We start from the raw sequence: 13,420 nt of genomic DNA, 5'->3' as shown, positions 1-13,420 counted from the left end.
AAAGTAAAATTTACAAGCAGCTAAATCTGGAACTAAACCGTTGACCATTCAAAGCAATGATGTTAATGTTCACTTCCTTCCTAAATCATTGTCGGATGTCTCATCACAAAGTTGTGTATCTAACAGTGCGGAAAAATAAAGAAACAAATCTAACTCTTGCCATGATAGTTGCTGTGAAACCAATTCTATCCCAATTGTTTACTTTGGACTTCAGGGATAAAGTTTATACTTTTTATGCTGATGTTTTCACTGTAGTCACTCATGTGATGGGACAATAATTCACGCAGATGACAACCCGTGACATAAAAGTAAACCAGTCTCGTCTTTGAGGTTTGAGTTCTCCTGGATTTTAATGACGTCATTTACAATTTCCGCCAATCAAAATCTCCTGCTGCATGTTTCCGTAGGACGGCTACGATTTAAGATGAGGGAAACGCGCACATTTCCATTGAGAGAGTAGGTGAAGCATTAGAAGAGAAGTCATGTTTATGTTCAACGTGTTTGTGCTGTTTTTTGCAGTCTTTAGTCAGTCTCAGGGTAGATTTGTATTGCCATGCAAATACCCGCAGTCACAATGGTGCGAATCGCGTGAGATTGCAGCGGAGTGCGGGGTAAGTGCTTCTTGCTTTTGTGTGAAAATAATGAATTTGGCACAGAAGCAGAATACTTCTTAAAACTTAAAATATAAACTAGATATGGTATGCAGAAAATGTGCGAACGATAATGAGACCTATCTTTCAAAGTCGGTATGACTGGGAGAATCACGTCCGGTATGTTTGCGGAAGATGCACCTTGTGGCATTTGGATATCAGGAACACCAAAGCTTCGTTAAGTACTATGAACAAAACCGAGTAAGTTAACGTTACTTCTTTTAATACTGTTTTCAGGTCCTGGAACAATGCGGGAAGTTTAACATGACAAAGGCTAGTGCTAACTCGGTGAATGTTAGCCTTTACTACGAGTCCCTGTGTCCTGGATGCAGACAGTTTCTTGTGACACAGCTCATGCCAACTTTTCTTTTGTTGCAAGATATTATGACTATTGAACTGGTTCCATATGGGAATGCACAGGTACAGATGTCTCGCATAAAAAATCATGTTCAATGCAATAATGCTCTATTCCCAAAAAGTCTCCGATTTTGCTCATCTTGTGTTTCTGTCATAGGAAAAACCCGACCACACATTCGTATGTCAACATGGAGAGGGTGAATGCCTGGGTAACATGATTGAAGTAAGGTTTTGCCATTTATTTCATCCTTTATAAATAAAAAAGTTGTCTTACTTGTGATGATACTGAGTCATGTTAATGTGTTTCTTCTTGTTTGTGTTTTTTTGTCAGACCTGCTTGTTAAATACATATGGCCTGGATGCTGTTCTAATTATTTTCTGCATGGAGTCTGCAGCAGATGTTCTGCAAGCCGCCCAGCCTGTAAGCGGTCATGTTAAATGTTCCCGTTCATCACTTATGCTCATCCTGTTTCTTTATATAAATGGGTCTGATAAATGATTCAATGTTTCTTTATAAATGTGGACCCCAGAACAATGCTAATCTGTACCTCTTTTATCTCAGTGTCTTGGTATCTATAAGCCTGAAGTAAAATGGGACACACTTATGGAGTGTGTGAAGGGAGATCAGGGCAAAAAGTTTATGCACGAAAATGCAGTGAAAACAAGTGCTCTGAAACCTCCTCACGAATATGTGCCTTGGATCACCATTAACGGAGTAAGGAAGTCTCATCTTTATTCTTTACAAGCAAGTTTTGTTTTCGTCAGTGTTTTTTCGTAACGTGGTTGAATATTGTTTTGTTTTGCAGGAGCACACTGAAGATCTTCAGAATAAAGCTATGTCTTCTCTCTTCGCTCTTGTGTGCAGTTTGTACAAGGTTTGTTACCAAACTCTTGCGAGTCTGCTTATTATCATTTCAAATGTATTATTATAACAACGAACATCATGTGACAAGTTTGTTGTTCATATTTAGGGTGAAAACGCAGCTCCTTGCACTCTTGGGATGGGAAGGAAAACCAGCAGTTACTGCATGAACTAAATCAGTCGATAAATGCGATAAAAGCACTACCCAGAATGCAACCGCTGTATGAAACGTTTATGAATTCTGTCATGTACTATTTTTATGGTCGGCTAAGAAACTACAGGTGGCTACATGAACATAGTTTTGTACGATCAACCTTTTTGTATCAATAAACACATTTTACTGCAACATTTACCTCCTTTGTAATATGTTGTCTTAAGTGTTAATAATATGTGGTGAATGTTATTGTTAAAAGTGAACTTTACTCATCCTACGTAGTTTAAATTATATGCTTATCATTAACCTGGGCTTTTCCACATGGTCAACAAAGTGATAAAGGAGCTATACTAATAAACTGTGAAATCGACCACTATTTAAAAACAAGGGTGGTTGTATGAAAGGGGCATAGGGGTCAAGCTGATGTGGCTGCGCAAAGTTGACGCAATCTTGATGTTTGTGAGCGCAACCACGTTACACAATGCCCATGTGACATTATCTCTGGCTCATGTACATGGCAGGCAGTTTTGGTCAAAGTTTCTGAGATGCTAACTGTTGGTTATTCATTTATTTAAATGAAAGGTAAAGATGCAGCTGAAGAACTACTTATACAAGTTGACGGTGAATCTTTAACGCAGTCTGTTGACCGAGATCGCAAACTCTAAACGCATTTTTCATGTAAGAGTATTAGGATGCTCTCCTGTCTGATTTAGGTTAGCAACATCTTCCAGTGTTTATATACCTTCATCTTTGTGTATCCCGCATCGTTTCATCTGGAATAAAGGAAAATAAGTTGCGAATGAAGCCGTCAAGCGCTGAAAGTCGTTTAACGTTACACTCTTGATATTGAACTGAATCGGACACAACATGATATCGCGACAGAGTAAGGATTTTCTCATACGGATCGCCGGTTACTGGAAGCCGCTTTTCAGAGGCAGATTTCTAATCGTGACGAACACCGTAAGTTGTGGAGGAATGCTTGCAGCCGGCGACTTCATCCAGCAAACGAGAGAAACGCGGAGGACACCCGGAAGAACACGTGATTGGTTTCGTACAGGTGACAACCAACCAAACAAACACTAAACATTTGGATTATTAGAAAAAATTGAACTTTATAGTAAATTTGTTATATATATTTACCAATGTCCATTTTTTTGTTATATCATGTGAATGTCATGTCACGCAAGTATCGCGAGAGTAATCAAATGAAATCTCATGGTATTGCGCCCCCTATAGGTTGCATGTTTGCAGTGGGGTGCTCCATGGGTCCTGTTATGCACTATTGGTACATGTTGCTCGACAAATACTTTGTTGGTAATGGCATTAAAAATGTCTGCAAGAAAGTTCTCACAGACCAATTGGTCGCGTCGCCAACACTGGGAGCCTGGTATTTCCTTGGTAAGATGAACATCTTAATGAGAACATTAAAAACAACACATCTTAATACATTGTATTGTTGAAAGACAAGGTTATGCCGTGTATTCACAATCTTGTGAAAAGTGTTTTTCATGTCTGTTAAATAAAGGCATTGGTGTAATGGAGGGCCACACTCTGTCAGAGGCACAAGCAGAATTCAAAGACAAATTTTGGGAGTTTTATAAGGTATGTTGCACTCTACACTGAGACTTGTTTTGTGTAGAAGCAGAAATGCCCAAAAACAGAGTTTTTAAATACAACTTTGCATCTCCATTTAGGCAGATTGGTGCGTTTGGCCAGCGGCTCAGATGGTAAACTTCTACTTCTTGCCTCCCAAGTTCCGTGTCCTTTATGTAAATATAATTACTCTAGGATGGGACACTTACCTCTCCTACCTCAAACACAGTAAGAAATGTTTGCTTTCTTATACTTTACAAACAGAACATTATAACAAAGGTCTAAACTAAACTGTTTTTCCAGGGGACAAAGTAGGGGTCCCAACAATTGCTGATTGACATCTGAAGAAATGGTGGACTATTTGAAACGCGGCATTGATCACGAAATTAAATTAAATATTGTTTTTTTTATTTCAAGTTATAAATTTCTAATTATTTGATCTATAAAATAATGATGCAAGCTAAATATTACACTATCTTTTGATTTTTTTTTTTAAATATTTTTAATTGTCTTTAAATGTGTATTGTTGACACATGAATAACTTAAATGATATTGTTTTACAAGTTTTTTCTCTTAATGGTATAGTACAGACTTTTAACAGTAGTTTTTTTACTGTAACAAGTCATACTTTGATTTCAGCCAACCAGAAATGCCAATACGTCATGTATACAGTTGTGAAGGTATACTTTTATATTATGCTACGTTAGAAGTAATGTGGCTGGGTGTTTGTTCGCCACTGACCTGAACATGAACGGTTACTATTCCATCATTGTTTTTCACAAATTGCCTTTATATGAACATGCTTGTATTTTTTATGATGAAAGAAATGTATTTAAAGACCTTTGATCTCCGCGTTGTCATTATGTGACTTAAAGTGATTATTTGTTGAACAATAAATTTGTTTGGTTTTTGATGAATACAACAATGATTTACAGTTCATGTTTATACATTCTTACACTAAAGATTTAAATGTAAAAACATCAATATTTTACATGAATGAAAGTTTAAACCTTATGGCAGAATCCTAATATGATGGCTCTTCTATCAAGGTTTCCATCTTTCAGTGTGTGGTTGACAGTCCTTGACAGCACGTGAGCTGCTCTGCAGTCAGCACAGACAAACCTGCTGAGTGATAGTGACAGGACACTGTTTGTCTGCATAGGGGCTTTCAACCTGTGATAAAACACAGGTGTTCTAACAGGATGTTCCCACATATGGTTTTGATCTATAAAGGTTACTTGCCACAGCCTCTGAAACGAACCTTTTTCAGATATAGTCAGAATATGGAAACTTGAACTGTGCTTAACATTTATTTTGTCAAATGGCATACTTTTTGAAGAAAAACACTACACATCTGATTTATGGTAAGTGATATTTGCTTTATATTTGTCCAAGTTGTTTGAGAAATAGATTTTTATTAAATATTGTTGATTGGCTGCTGGTTGATGTGCCTTACAACTGTTTATATTATCCAACTGTATTGGCCTGTCGCCTTTTTCAGGCACCTAAATATTTCTTTTCCATTTCATTTTTAATGCACTTTTTATTAAAAAAATCAAGAGTGTGACTGCCTTGCATGTCAACAATATGAAGAGAAGTTCTTCTTTGAAGTCTTTCTGGTCGTCAGAGGTAGGTTGTTTTTAGTTCATCAGTGGTCACAACTTCACAATTTCACAATCTCTCTGGTTTCATCTTCATAGACATCTGTGTAAATTCACTGTGACTATGCAGATTAACACCATTGTAACTTAAACGATTTTAAAAACATTTGAAATAAAACGTGAACTGCATACAATGAAAACATATTTCCAACTACGTGCAATTATAGAAAGTACATAGAAATGATGTCTATGCTACAATTGCGTTGTTAGAGCTTGTTTTAGATGGTTGACTCGCTTTGTTTATTTCAGAGAGAATGGGACTCGGTAAACATCCAGAGCCAGCACGTATCCAAATCCATCCCCAGTCACTGTATAGTGAAGAGGACGTTTTCAGGAAACCTTCAGCTTCCTCGGCTGTCCCGTATCGCTGTACTCCCTGACAACAGAACAGCACACAACAAGGCCACGATTTGCTTCGAGGTCACCAAAGGCCAGGAAGCATCCTTAGACACTCTGCAAAATTCCCGGTAAGCCATTTATTCGTTAAAGGAGTTCTGGACTTCACAGAGAGCTTAAGATAAAAAGCGCTTATTAATCAAGATCAGATTGAGGTTTTCTACGTATTATCTGCGTGTATGGTTTCGTGGTTTACGTCAGACGAGGTCAGTTTTTTTCTTCTTGGTGGAGATCTGCACAGTTTAAGAATGAGGAATGACTTGTTTTACAATCACATCTTGCATACGTGGAAAGGTTACATGAATTTTCCACTGAAACAGATTTTCGTTGATAACGCAGTATCACAAATCCGTTTTCAAAATACTGGCGTATTAAATGTCAGCAATTTAATGGCACATTTCAACAGTTTGTTGTGTATTTATGGGGGTGCAATAAGTTCTAGTTACTTTTAAAAATGCAATCTTTAAAACTTGGCTATTTTAGCATTTTCTCCAGAAACGGGCATATTCACGACATTATTTCAGCCTGTGAGGCGAGACGCTGTGGTATTGTGAAAATAATTCACGACTGAAGGACATACGTTTCTTATCGAAGACATAATAAGTTAAACGTTTTGAATAAATCATTTCATTTAACAAAATAGCATCAATGTCCACAATCTTTTATTATTATATACTATTAAAGTATAATAATAATAATAGGCGGGGTGTCCGATTTCCTAATTACGCTTGGTTAGGCAAATTCGGGCCGAGTACAAAAACAACCTTGTAGCCAATCAGCAGTAAGGTGAACAGTAAACAGGACGGACATTAGTCGAGCCGAGCGCTGACGAAAGCAAAAGATGGGGTAGGGGTGTGTTTGTTTTGGTGATTTGAACATCAACAACGGCTAAGAGAAATTGAACACCCCGCCTTTAAGGGAACGTAAAGATGATCAACATGTGAACATTTACAGACAGCAGAGGGAGCCAGTATCTCCCCAAAGGCAAGAAACAAACAACCCTGGCAATGAATCAACAAGAAACCAGTTAAAACAGAAACAAATGCATACATATGTGCAGTTTACAAAAATGCTTTTTAATAAGTTACAAAACTTACTTTCCAGCATAACTTTTGTTTAATGATATTCTTATATTAAGAAAAATGTAACTGTCGTACAACAAATAATACCTAGGACCTCAATCCGTTTACTTTAACATATTGTATTTTGTTTTTGCATACACAAGTCATAAAGCGGTCAAAAGATCAGAGGGAACCTTTCTCCCCCCCGCTATTAAAGCCCATGGGGCCCGTGATAGAGGGCCATCGTGACACCAGTCACTTTATCTTTTTTTTAGTTTGACTTTATCTGACTTTTCTTTTTATAGGCAGGGCATTCATGTGACTTCCCCGGTAAACCTAGAGCAAGTGAAAGGCATACAGATCTCTCGGAGGAAATCTGATCACCATGATCTGTTCTGTCTTCATTGCACTAGTATGTGACGTCGGCTTTTCGACATGTCAGGGGACTAGAACAGGAAGTCATTATAGGGCAGTAAACACTGGACTTGCTCTCTAATAGTGGTTAATGTGGAGGCGGGGCTCTATCGTGGGGTCCGCTCATTGTAAATCAGACTTCCATATTTAGTCTGTAAGAGGGAAGGCTTCCAAGTTATGTAAACAAAGAAAATTCACGAGGGGAGATGTTCCATTGCTGTGATGTCTGGCTCCGTTGTGATCTCTGAAGCGAGGTTGGATTTCTCATGTCTACTGAAGGGTGAGAGATGTAGACCCGCAGCTCTGTGGTTAGTGTGTTGATACAACAGTGAGGTCGACCGACCCATGCCACGTCTACCCACTTGGCAGAGGGTTGTGAAGACACAGGAACTCTGCCGTCATGAGCGATGTGCTCTCAGAGAGCTCTGAGGAGGAGAGACCTCAGAGGCCTTCTTATCTCAATCTGAAACCTAAGGGAAGCTCTCCCAACAGCTCTCCCAAAATGTCTCCTCGGGACTCTCCTCGGGACTCTCCTCGCAGTTCACCCCGCAATTCTCCTCTGCTCTTCCGGAGGCTGATGATGAACCGCAGCATCGCTTTGCAGAGACGCTTCACTCTTGCTCACACTCCCAGGTAGGATCTGAGTCATCTGAGTTGGTGTTTGTCATGAAGTTGTTCAATGTGAGGGTTGGCCACCGAATTCACCTCAGCTGTGATCTTACCTCAAGGCTTCGCTTCAAAAAGACACACAGCTTCACAGGAGTCTTGTGGCACAGGGATCTGCGTAACAAGTTGTCACAAGGCGAAGTTTGCGGCTGCTTTTAACACTTGCTCCCTATGTGAAGTTTGTATCAATGGTTCACTTCTAGCTACAATTGTTATCATTAGAATCAAGGAGGTGGTTTGTCTGCTGCGTGGAATCATGAAAAGATCTCTTTGTGTGGCAGGATGTCTTGACCTGAGGGGTTTATTGTCATCTCATCAGGGATCAAATGAATTCAGCTGTTTTTGCAGGCGTTATACTTGTTGTGTGAAGAACCGCACAACCTTTACATACAATGTACAAGGATCTGTATCAACCTGATCTGACCCTCACAAGTTACCGACTCAATGTCAGAGAGGTTAAATCATTTTAAGTCATATTTTTGACCGGTTAAGACTTAAACCAGTTTATTCGCATTGAACCATTGGAAGCACGTTTTTAGGTTGTTTACCATGTGTTTCATGTTAAATGTTTAATGCTAGGTAGTCAAAGTGATTCTTCTCCCAAAATAAAAATGATCTTATCAATGCATGTTGGATAAAACCTGCATATAATTCTTTCTTCTGTGTAACCCAAAAGAAGATATATAGATGAAATGCCTCAGTTCTCTTGTGTTCATATAGTCGAAGTTAATGGGAGCCACTGCTGTTTGCTTACCAACATTCTTCAAAATATCTTCTTTGTGTCTTGCAAAAGTAAGGTTTAAAATGATGTTGGAAGTGATTAATAATGTTCTTGTTTTTGTGTGTGTGGACTATCCCTTTAAAAAGATGAAAAGAACTACACTGGCTTTATTCCTCATGTTCCGACTCAAGTAGCAGATTCTTTAACAAACTGTGAATCACAGAAAAGATTGATGAGATGTACTGTATATGTTTATTTTTTGGAATTGCATTCACAGAATTGAAACTCTTATAGAAAACGTTAACATGACTTAATGCACTACACTTTGATGAATGTGGCTTTTTTATAATGCATATTATAGAACAGTAGCATAAATATAAACTCCAAAAATGGTTATAAATCCTTTTGAATGCCGCGCTTTTAAAAGATGGGGCCAAATGAGATCTGCAAAGCCTATGTTTTCGATAAGAGACAGCCTCTGTTGCTGTGTCTGTTAAACTTCTATTAAGATTTGAGGAAGTCAGAGCCTGACACAAAACTGTAAACATCCCTCACCAAACACGCACACAGATACACACACACACACACACACACATAATAATTGTTGAGAAATAATCTGCATACTTTACAGGACGTGTTTAATCTTGCAACTTTAAGGGTACTAAGACACGGACGTTGTTATACTCATTTATTGACTAATTACAATAGTAAGAGTATTGGGTACTGGCCAAGAGGTGACAGATGCACTCTTAGTTGTTTATCAAAGAATAAATCTGCAAGGGAAGCGTTTCAGCTGAAACGTTTAAACAAGGGTCACAATGTTCATGTCAGCTAATTTGTGTGATGTCAGTGGAAAAGAGTTGACCTGTTCTGTTTCACCATTGTCTATCTCATGGAAATTTAAGCAAAGCTGTTCTTCTGGTTCTGTGTGGAACGCTGCATAGGTCAGATCTGACTTTAAATACTGCAAAGATCTTGTAAAACAAAGTGTGTCAGGGATTTCAGTAAAGTTAAACTGTTGGAGAATTATGGCAGGATGGTGGACGACAAGGAAAGATTAAACAAGCCGTTTGTCTGTCCGAATAGTGTCCATTGGAGATAAAACAAATCGGAGCAAGGCACTTTATTTCCCGTAGTGTTGGGAACTTTAAAGTGTTTAATCAAGATGTTACATTTTTTAGCAGATCTGTTTGGCCTTAGAAGTGTTTGAAAAAAATGTAGTTTGAATAATTTCAATATAAGACTCATTAATTCACTAATTCAAAAACATAGCTTAAGATTTAAAGAGCAAATTGTGACATACTATCGAGTGATCAGTTTCTGTAATATGCTTTACTTACAGTGCATGAGAAGTTCCACTTTCGTATAATTTTTTTAGAGAGGAAATTTAACTTCCTCTGATTTTTTGCCATCTTATTTACTTAACCATACTTCTGTTCTACTATTATTTGTTAGTAGTACTAATTTTGTTTTTGCAAAAGAAATTCAAAGGTTGGCCTAAAATGTCTGCATGTCCATTTTCCCCCTGCTTATTTATCTGTTTGAGAAATCCTAACCATACAACATATATTGGATCCAATCAAATTATTTTAAACATTATACCAAATTGAATTGTTTCTTCAAATTGTTATTTCAAACATTATTAAAATATTTCACATTTTATGTCAGTTTATTTCCAACAGTTAGGCTACTGTACCATATGCTACCAATCGATATAAAACTTATTTAATTCTAATGTTTTATCTCACACTTCAGCACTATAATGTATATAGGAGTAGCAAAGATTTATTAGCGAAGATTTTAAGGATCCAAATAGAGTTTTGTGTGTCACAGCACTCCATTATTGGTGATAGAATATTCAAATTTTAAAACTAGTTTTAAAACTATTTTAGAGTATTTTTTTTTTAATTCACAAAAAAACTAAAACCGGCCTGATAATAAGATAATTAAATGTTGCGGTGTTAAAAAGTAAGCACTCTGCCAAGTTGTAAGTACTAAGGTGAATAAATAACAAAGTTATTGGCTTGTAAAAAAGGAAGTCGGCTCTGAATCACGCAAACATGTCTTTAACCGCCACGTATCTACGTCACTAGACATAGTCTCCGCCTACTTTTGCTGGGACTGCCGCGAAAACTTCCTTCTCTCCTCCCCCAACACACTGTCGCTCGTTTGTGATGCGTGTGCCGTCTAAAACCTTTGTTCTACGTTGCGTAACCAAGTGCGTCTTATTTAAACTACCAAAGGAAGAACTTCTGAGGAAACAATGGTTTCAATTCATTTTCAAATGACACCAGAGAAGTATAACCCCGGGGTTTTACTGTGCGCGCGTCATTTCACTGAAGATTGCTTCAATAATCTTGGCGCGTTCACTGCAGGATATGTTAAACAACTATCCTTGAAAGATGGGGCAATACCAAGCTTATTTTTACCTGTTAGCTCCACCGAATCACAACTTGTAAGTGTGACTATTTATGTTTGTCTGAACTTCAAGAAATGTTTGTGTACCTTATATCAGTGTTTAGCTAATGCATCTAACGCTAACGTCAACATGTTCCGTTATATCTGGGGTATTACAGTTTGTTTATCTATCTGGTCCTCTATCCGGTCGGTTCATTGGTTCGGTTCAATGGTTCGGTTCAATTGCAGACGGGCTCTGGGCTCAACTGTTTTTCCTACCCTGGGTAGCCCGGATGTTACCATGTGAATATTTAACTTGAATTTTTCGATCTGAATTTGAGCAGTCGAATTAGACATATGTTTTCTTTGAAAAGTATTAACTTGAAATTTGAGATCTGAATAAGAGCAATCAAATTTGATCAATCTGAATGTATTTTATCTGAAATTCTGTAAGTTGATTTTTTTTTATCTGAATTTGTGAGCATTAAATTCAGGTTTTTAAATTGGAAATCAAGAATTTTCATATTTAAATTTCATAGAGGTAAATTCGAAATTGGTTTCCAAAGTAAAATAATTCAAAATCAAGTATTCATAGGCTGTTAAATTTCAAAACATTATGTCTCTTATTTGCTTCCATAGTTATGAGTTTGCGATGCTCAGTTTGGGGTGCCATGTCAGGGTTCCTTATCTACTGTTCTAAACATGTGAAATACTGCTGTAGAGTTCCTCTGGCACTGTGTCTCCCTCCCTCCCATCTCCCTCTCTCTCTCTCTCTCTCTCTCTCTCTCTCTCTCTGTCTCCCTCTCTCCCATCATCTCTCTCTCTCTATCAAAGGCTGGTTGTTTCAGGCCAGAGTTTAGTTTCAGGACTTCAGAGAATGGCACAAGGCAAGTGGATGTCACAGCACATTCTGTAGGGCACCTGATGGTGGGATTATGAGCCTCTCATCTGTTTAGGAGCAACGTTTCAGACTTTGATTCAAAGATTCAATCAACTAATTATATTGGAAAAAACCCTTCACAGTTTGGGAGCATCTTTCCAACTGAGCTCCGTTTTGTTAGTTTGATAGTTAACATCGTTTTTTTTTGTAAATTAAAGAATGATCATCATTATCCTACAATTTTCTAGGAAACATTCAAGCCAAAGGAGGAGCGTTGTGATTTCCCGCAGACTTGCAGCTGGAATTTTCTGCAACATAGGGTCTACGTAGACCCTGTTTCCTAATGTCTACAATGTGGCTCATTTAGGTTTAAATTGTTGAAGTCTTAACAGCCTGCTGTAATACAACTGTTCAGCCAAACTTGCGTCCATCTACTTTACATGTAAGCAATCGAGAAGAACCCTTTGTTTCACTCGTTTTGGGATTTTTTTGCAGTTTAGTGACTGTGGGACACCAGTATGTTCCGTAGCAGCTGGAGATGCTGGGCACAAAGTGGACACAAGATCAAAACCTTGGCATAATGTCGGTCTGGGATAAAAAATTAGAAAGCTGCATTTAGCGTTGCATTGAGTTCCATCCTTGCTTTCTGAAGCTGGAATCGCTTCAAGTTTTTACAGTAGCATCCCACAGCAAACGTTATCATCTCTCAAAATGAGTAAAGATCTTCGTTTCCCCAGGAAGACAATGCAGGTCGGGTACTCGACACGACGGCACTCGTGTATTGGGTATGTACAATCGAGCAACCATAATATTCAGCTTAATTCTGATGGTGTCCGTTGCTTTAATTGACTTCACTGCTGTGTTAAAATCATTTTTAAAGTTGAAATTTTTACGTTCACATCCAGATACTTTTGCAAAATGTATGTTTATGTCCCCCCCGGGTGTTATAATTTTTGTGGAAGATCAGACAAATATGACTTAAAGAGCACTAGCGCATTTTTAAATATCTTGAGAATGAAATTATTTTAATGAATGATGTTATTGCATTATTTTTAATAAATTATGCTATTTCATTGTTTTTTGTGTGTAAGGCTTCTTTTACACAAGCCATACCAGGGTTCTCATTTTCGTAAAATTTCTGTCATCAGATATGAAGCTGTGATGAGTGCACCTTCTAGTGGACACAGATGGTTTGGAAAAATATAGTTAGATCATCTCAACTGTTTGGGGGTTTTGATAAATAGTATCACAGTATTAAAGCTAGCAGAAAACAGAACCAGCTGTCATTCAGTGTGTTGTAGCTGCTGTATTTGGGGTCTGGACAGCCTAAGGGCAGTATAGAATCGATGGTTTAGCCAGTGTCTGTTGATGCTTGCCCATGGGTTTGTTGTGGAGCTGCCAGGCAGAGTCAGGATGGTCAGACACATCACAGCTTTACACGTCACTGAATGACCTCTGTTCAATCTCTAATGTAAATTACGTTTAGTCCATATTTATTATCCAAAGCAACTTACAGTGAATTTGTCATGTACATTTTTTAACCCATCTGGAATCGAACTTATGATCTTGGTATAGACCGTTACATCAGACGCGTGTGCGCCTGAACCC

At 38.0% G+C, this 13,420-nt stretch overlaps 3 protein-coding genes across 8 annotated transcripts in view; all 3 read left to right on the top strand.

Moving 5' to 3' along the window:
* The first annotated feature begins 398 nt into the window (after window positions 1–398).
* Window positions 399–2,221, top strand: ifi30a (IFI30 lysosomal thiol reductase a). Its single transcript, XM_056743514.1, has 7 exons — window positions 399–611; window positions 888–1,070; window positions 1,165–1,230; window positions 1,339–1,428; window positions 1,570–1,722; window positions 1,814–1,882; window positions 1,979–2,221. The coding sequence occupies exons 1-7, from the start codon at window positions 483–485 to the stop codon at window positions 2,042–2,044; spliced, it is 756 nt and encodes a 251-aa protein (XP_056599492.1). The 5' UTR covers window positions 399–482; the 3' UTR covers window positions 2,045–2,221.
* A 267-nt stretch (window positions 2,222–2,488) lies between these two features.
* On the top strand, window positions 2,489–4,532 carry mpv17l2 (MPV17 mitochondrial inner membrane protein like 2). Its single transcript, XM_056743794.1, has 5 exons — window positions 2,489–3,080; window positions 3,260–3,421; window positions 3,549–3,625; window positions 3,718–3,844; window positions 3,920–4,532. The coding sequence occupies exons 1-5, from the start codon at window positions 2,891–2,893 to the stop codon at window positions 3,952–3,954; spliced, it is 591 nt and encodes a 196-aa protein (XP_056599772.1). The 5' UTR covers window positions 2,489–2,890; the 3' UTR covers window positions 3,955–4,532.
* Window positions 4,533–4,810: 278 nt separating this feature from the next.
* The window catches only part of pde4ca (phosphodiesterase 4C, cAMP-specific a), a 39,246-nt gene continuing 30,636 nt past the window's right edge, over window positions 4,811–13,420 (top strand). For 2 of the 6 annotated variants that reach the window (XM_056742768.1, XM_056742766.1), the window contains exons 1-2: window positions 5,611–5,744; window positions 7,040–7,781. In XM_056742768.1, coding sequence (XP_056598746.1) covers window positions 7,549–7,781 — 233 coding nt within the window. In that variant the 5' untranslated portion in view covers window positions 5,611–5,744; window positions 7,040–7,548. Of the gene's footprint in view, window positions 5,246–5,526; window positions 5,745–7,039; window positions 7,782–13,420 lie in introns of those variants that run through there. The other 4 variants (XM_056742762.1, XM_056742765.1, XM_056742763.1 and 1 more) reach the window with 4 other exon arrangements.

Source organism: Triplophysa dalaica, chromosome 3 (assembly GCF_015846415.1).
Source record: "Triplophysa dalaica isolate WHDGS20190420 chromosome 3, ASM1584641v1, whole genome shotgun sequence".
Lineage (NCBI taxonomy): Eukaryota > Metazoa > Chordata > Actinopteri > Cypriniformes > Nemacheilidae > Triplophysa > Triplophysa dalaica.
This window is presented reverse-complemented; position numbering and strand designations above follow the sequence as displayed.

What these genes read in the sequence shown, in the direction of transcription:
- ifi30a (XM_056743514.1), top strand. Translation starts at nt 483, where the DNA reads ATGTTTATGTTCAACGTGTTTGTGCTGTTTTTTGCAGTCTTTAGTCAG. An exon ending in TTCCATATGGGAATGCACAG is followed by an intron (nt 1,071 to 1,164) that starts GTACAGATGTCT and finishes TTTCTGTCATAG; the next exon opens with GAAAAACCCGACCACACATT. An exon ending in GCCTGGGTAACATGATTGAA is followed by an intron (nt 1,231 to 1,338) that starts GTAAGGTTTTGC and finishes TTTTTTTGTCAG; the next exon opens with ACCTGCTTGTTAAATACATA.
- mpv17l2 (XM_056743794.1), top strand. Translation starts at nt 2,891, where the DNA reads ATGATATCGCGACAGAGTAAGGATTTTCTCATACGGATCGCCGGTTAC. An exon ending in ACGTGATTGGTTTCGTACAG is followed by an intron (nt 3,081 to 3,259) that starts GTGACAACCAAC and finishes CGCCCCCTATAG; the next exon opens with GTTGCATGTTTGCAGTGGGG. An exon ending in AATTTTGGGAGTTTTATAAG is followed by an intron (nt 3,626 to 3,717) that starts GTATGTTGCACT and finishes ATCTCCATTTAG; the next exon opens with GCAGATTGGTGCGTTTGGCC.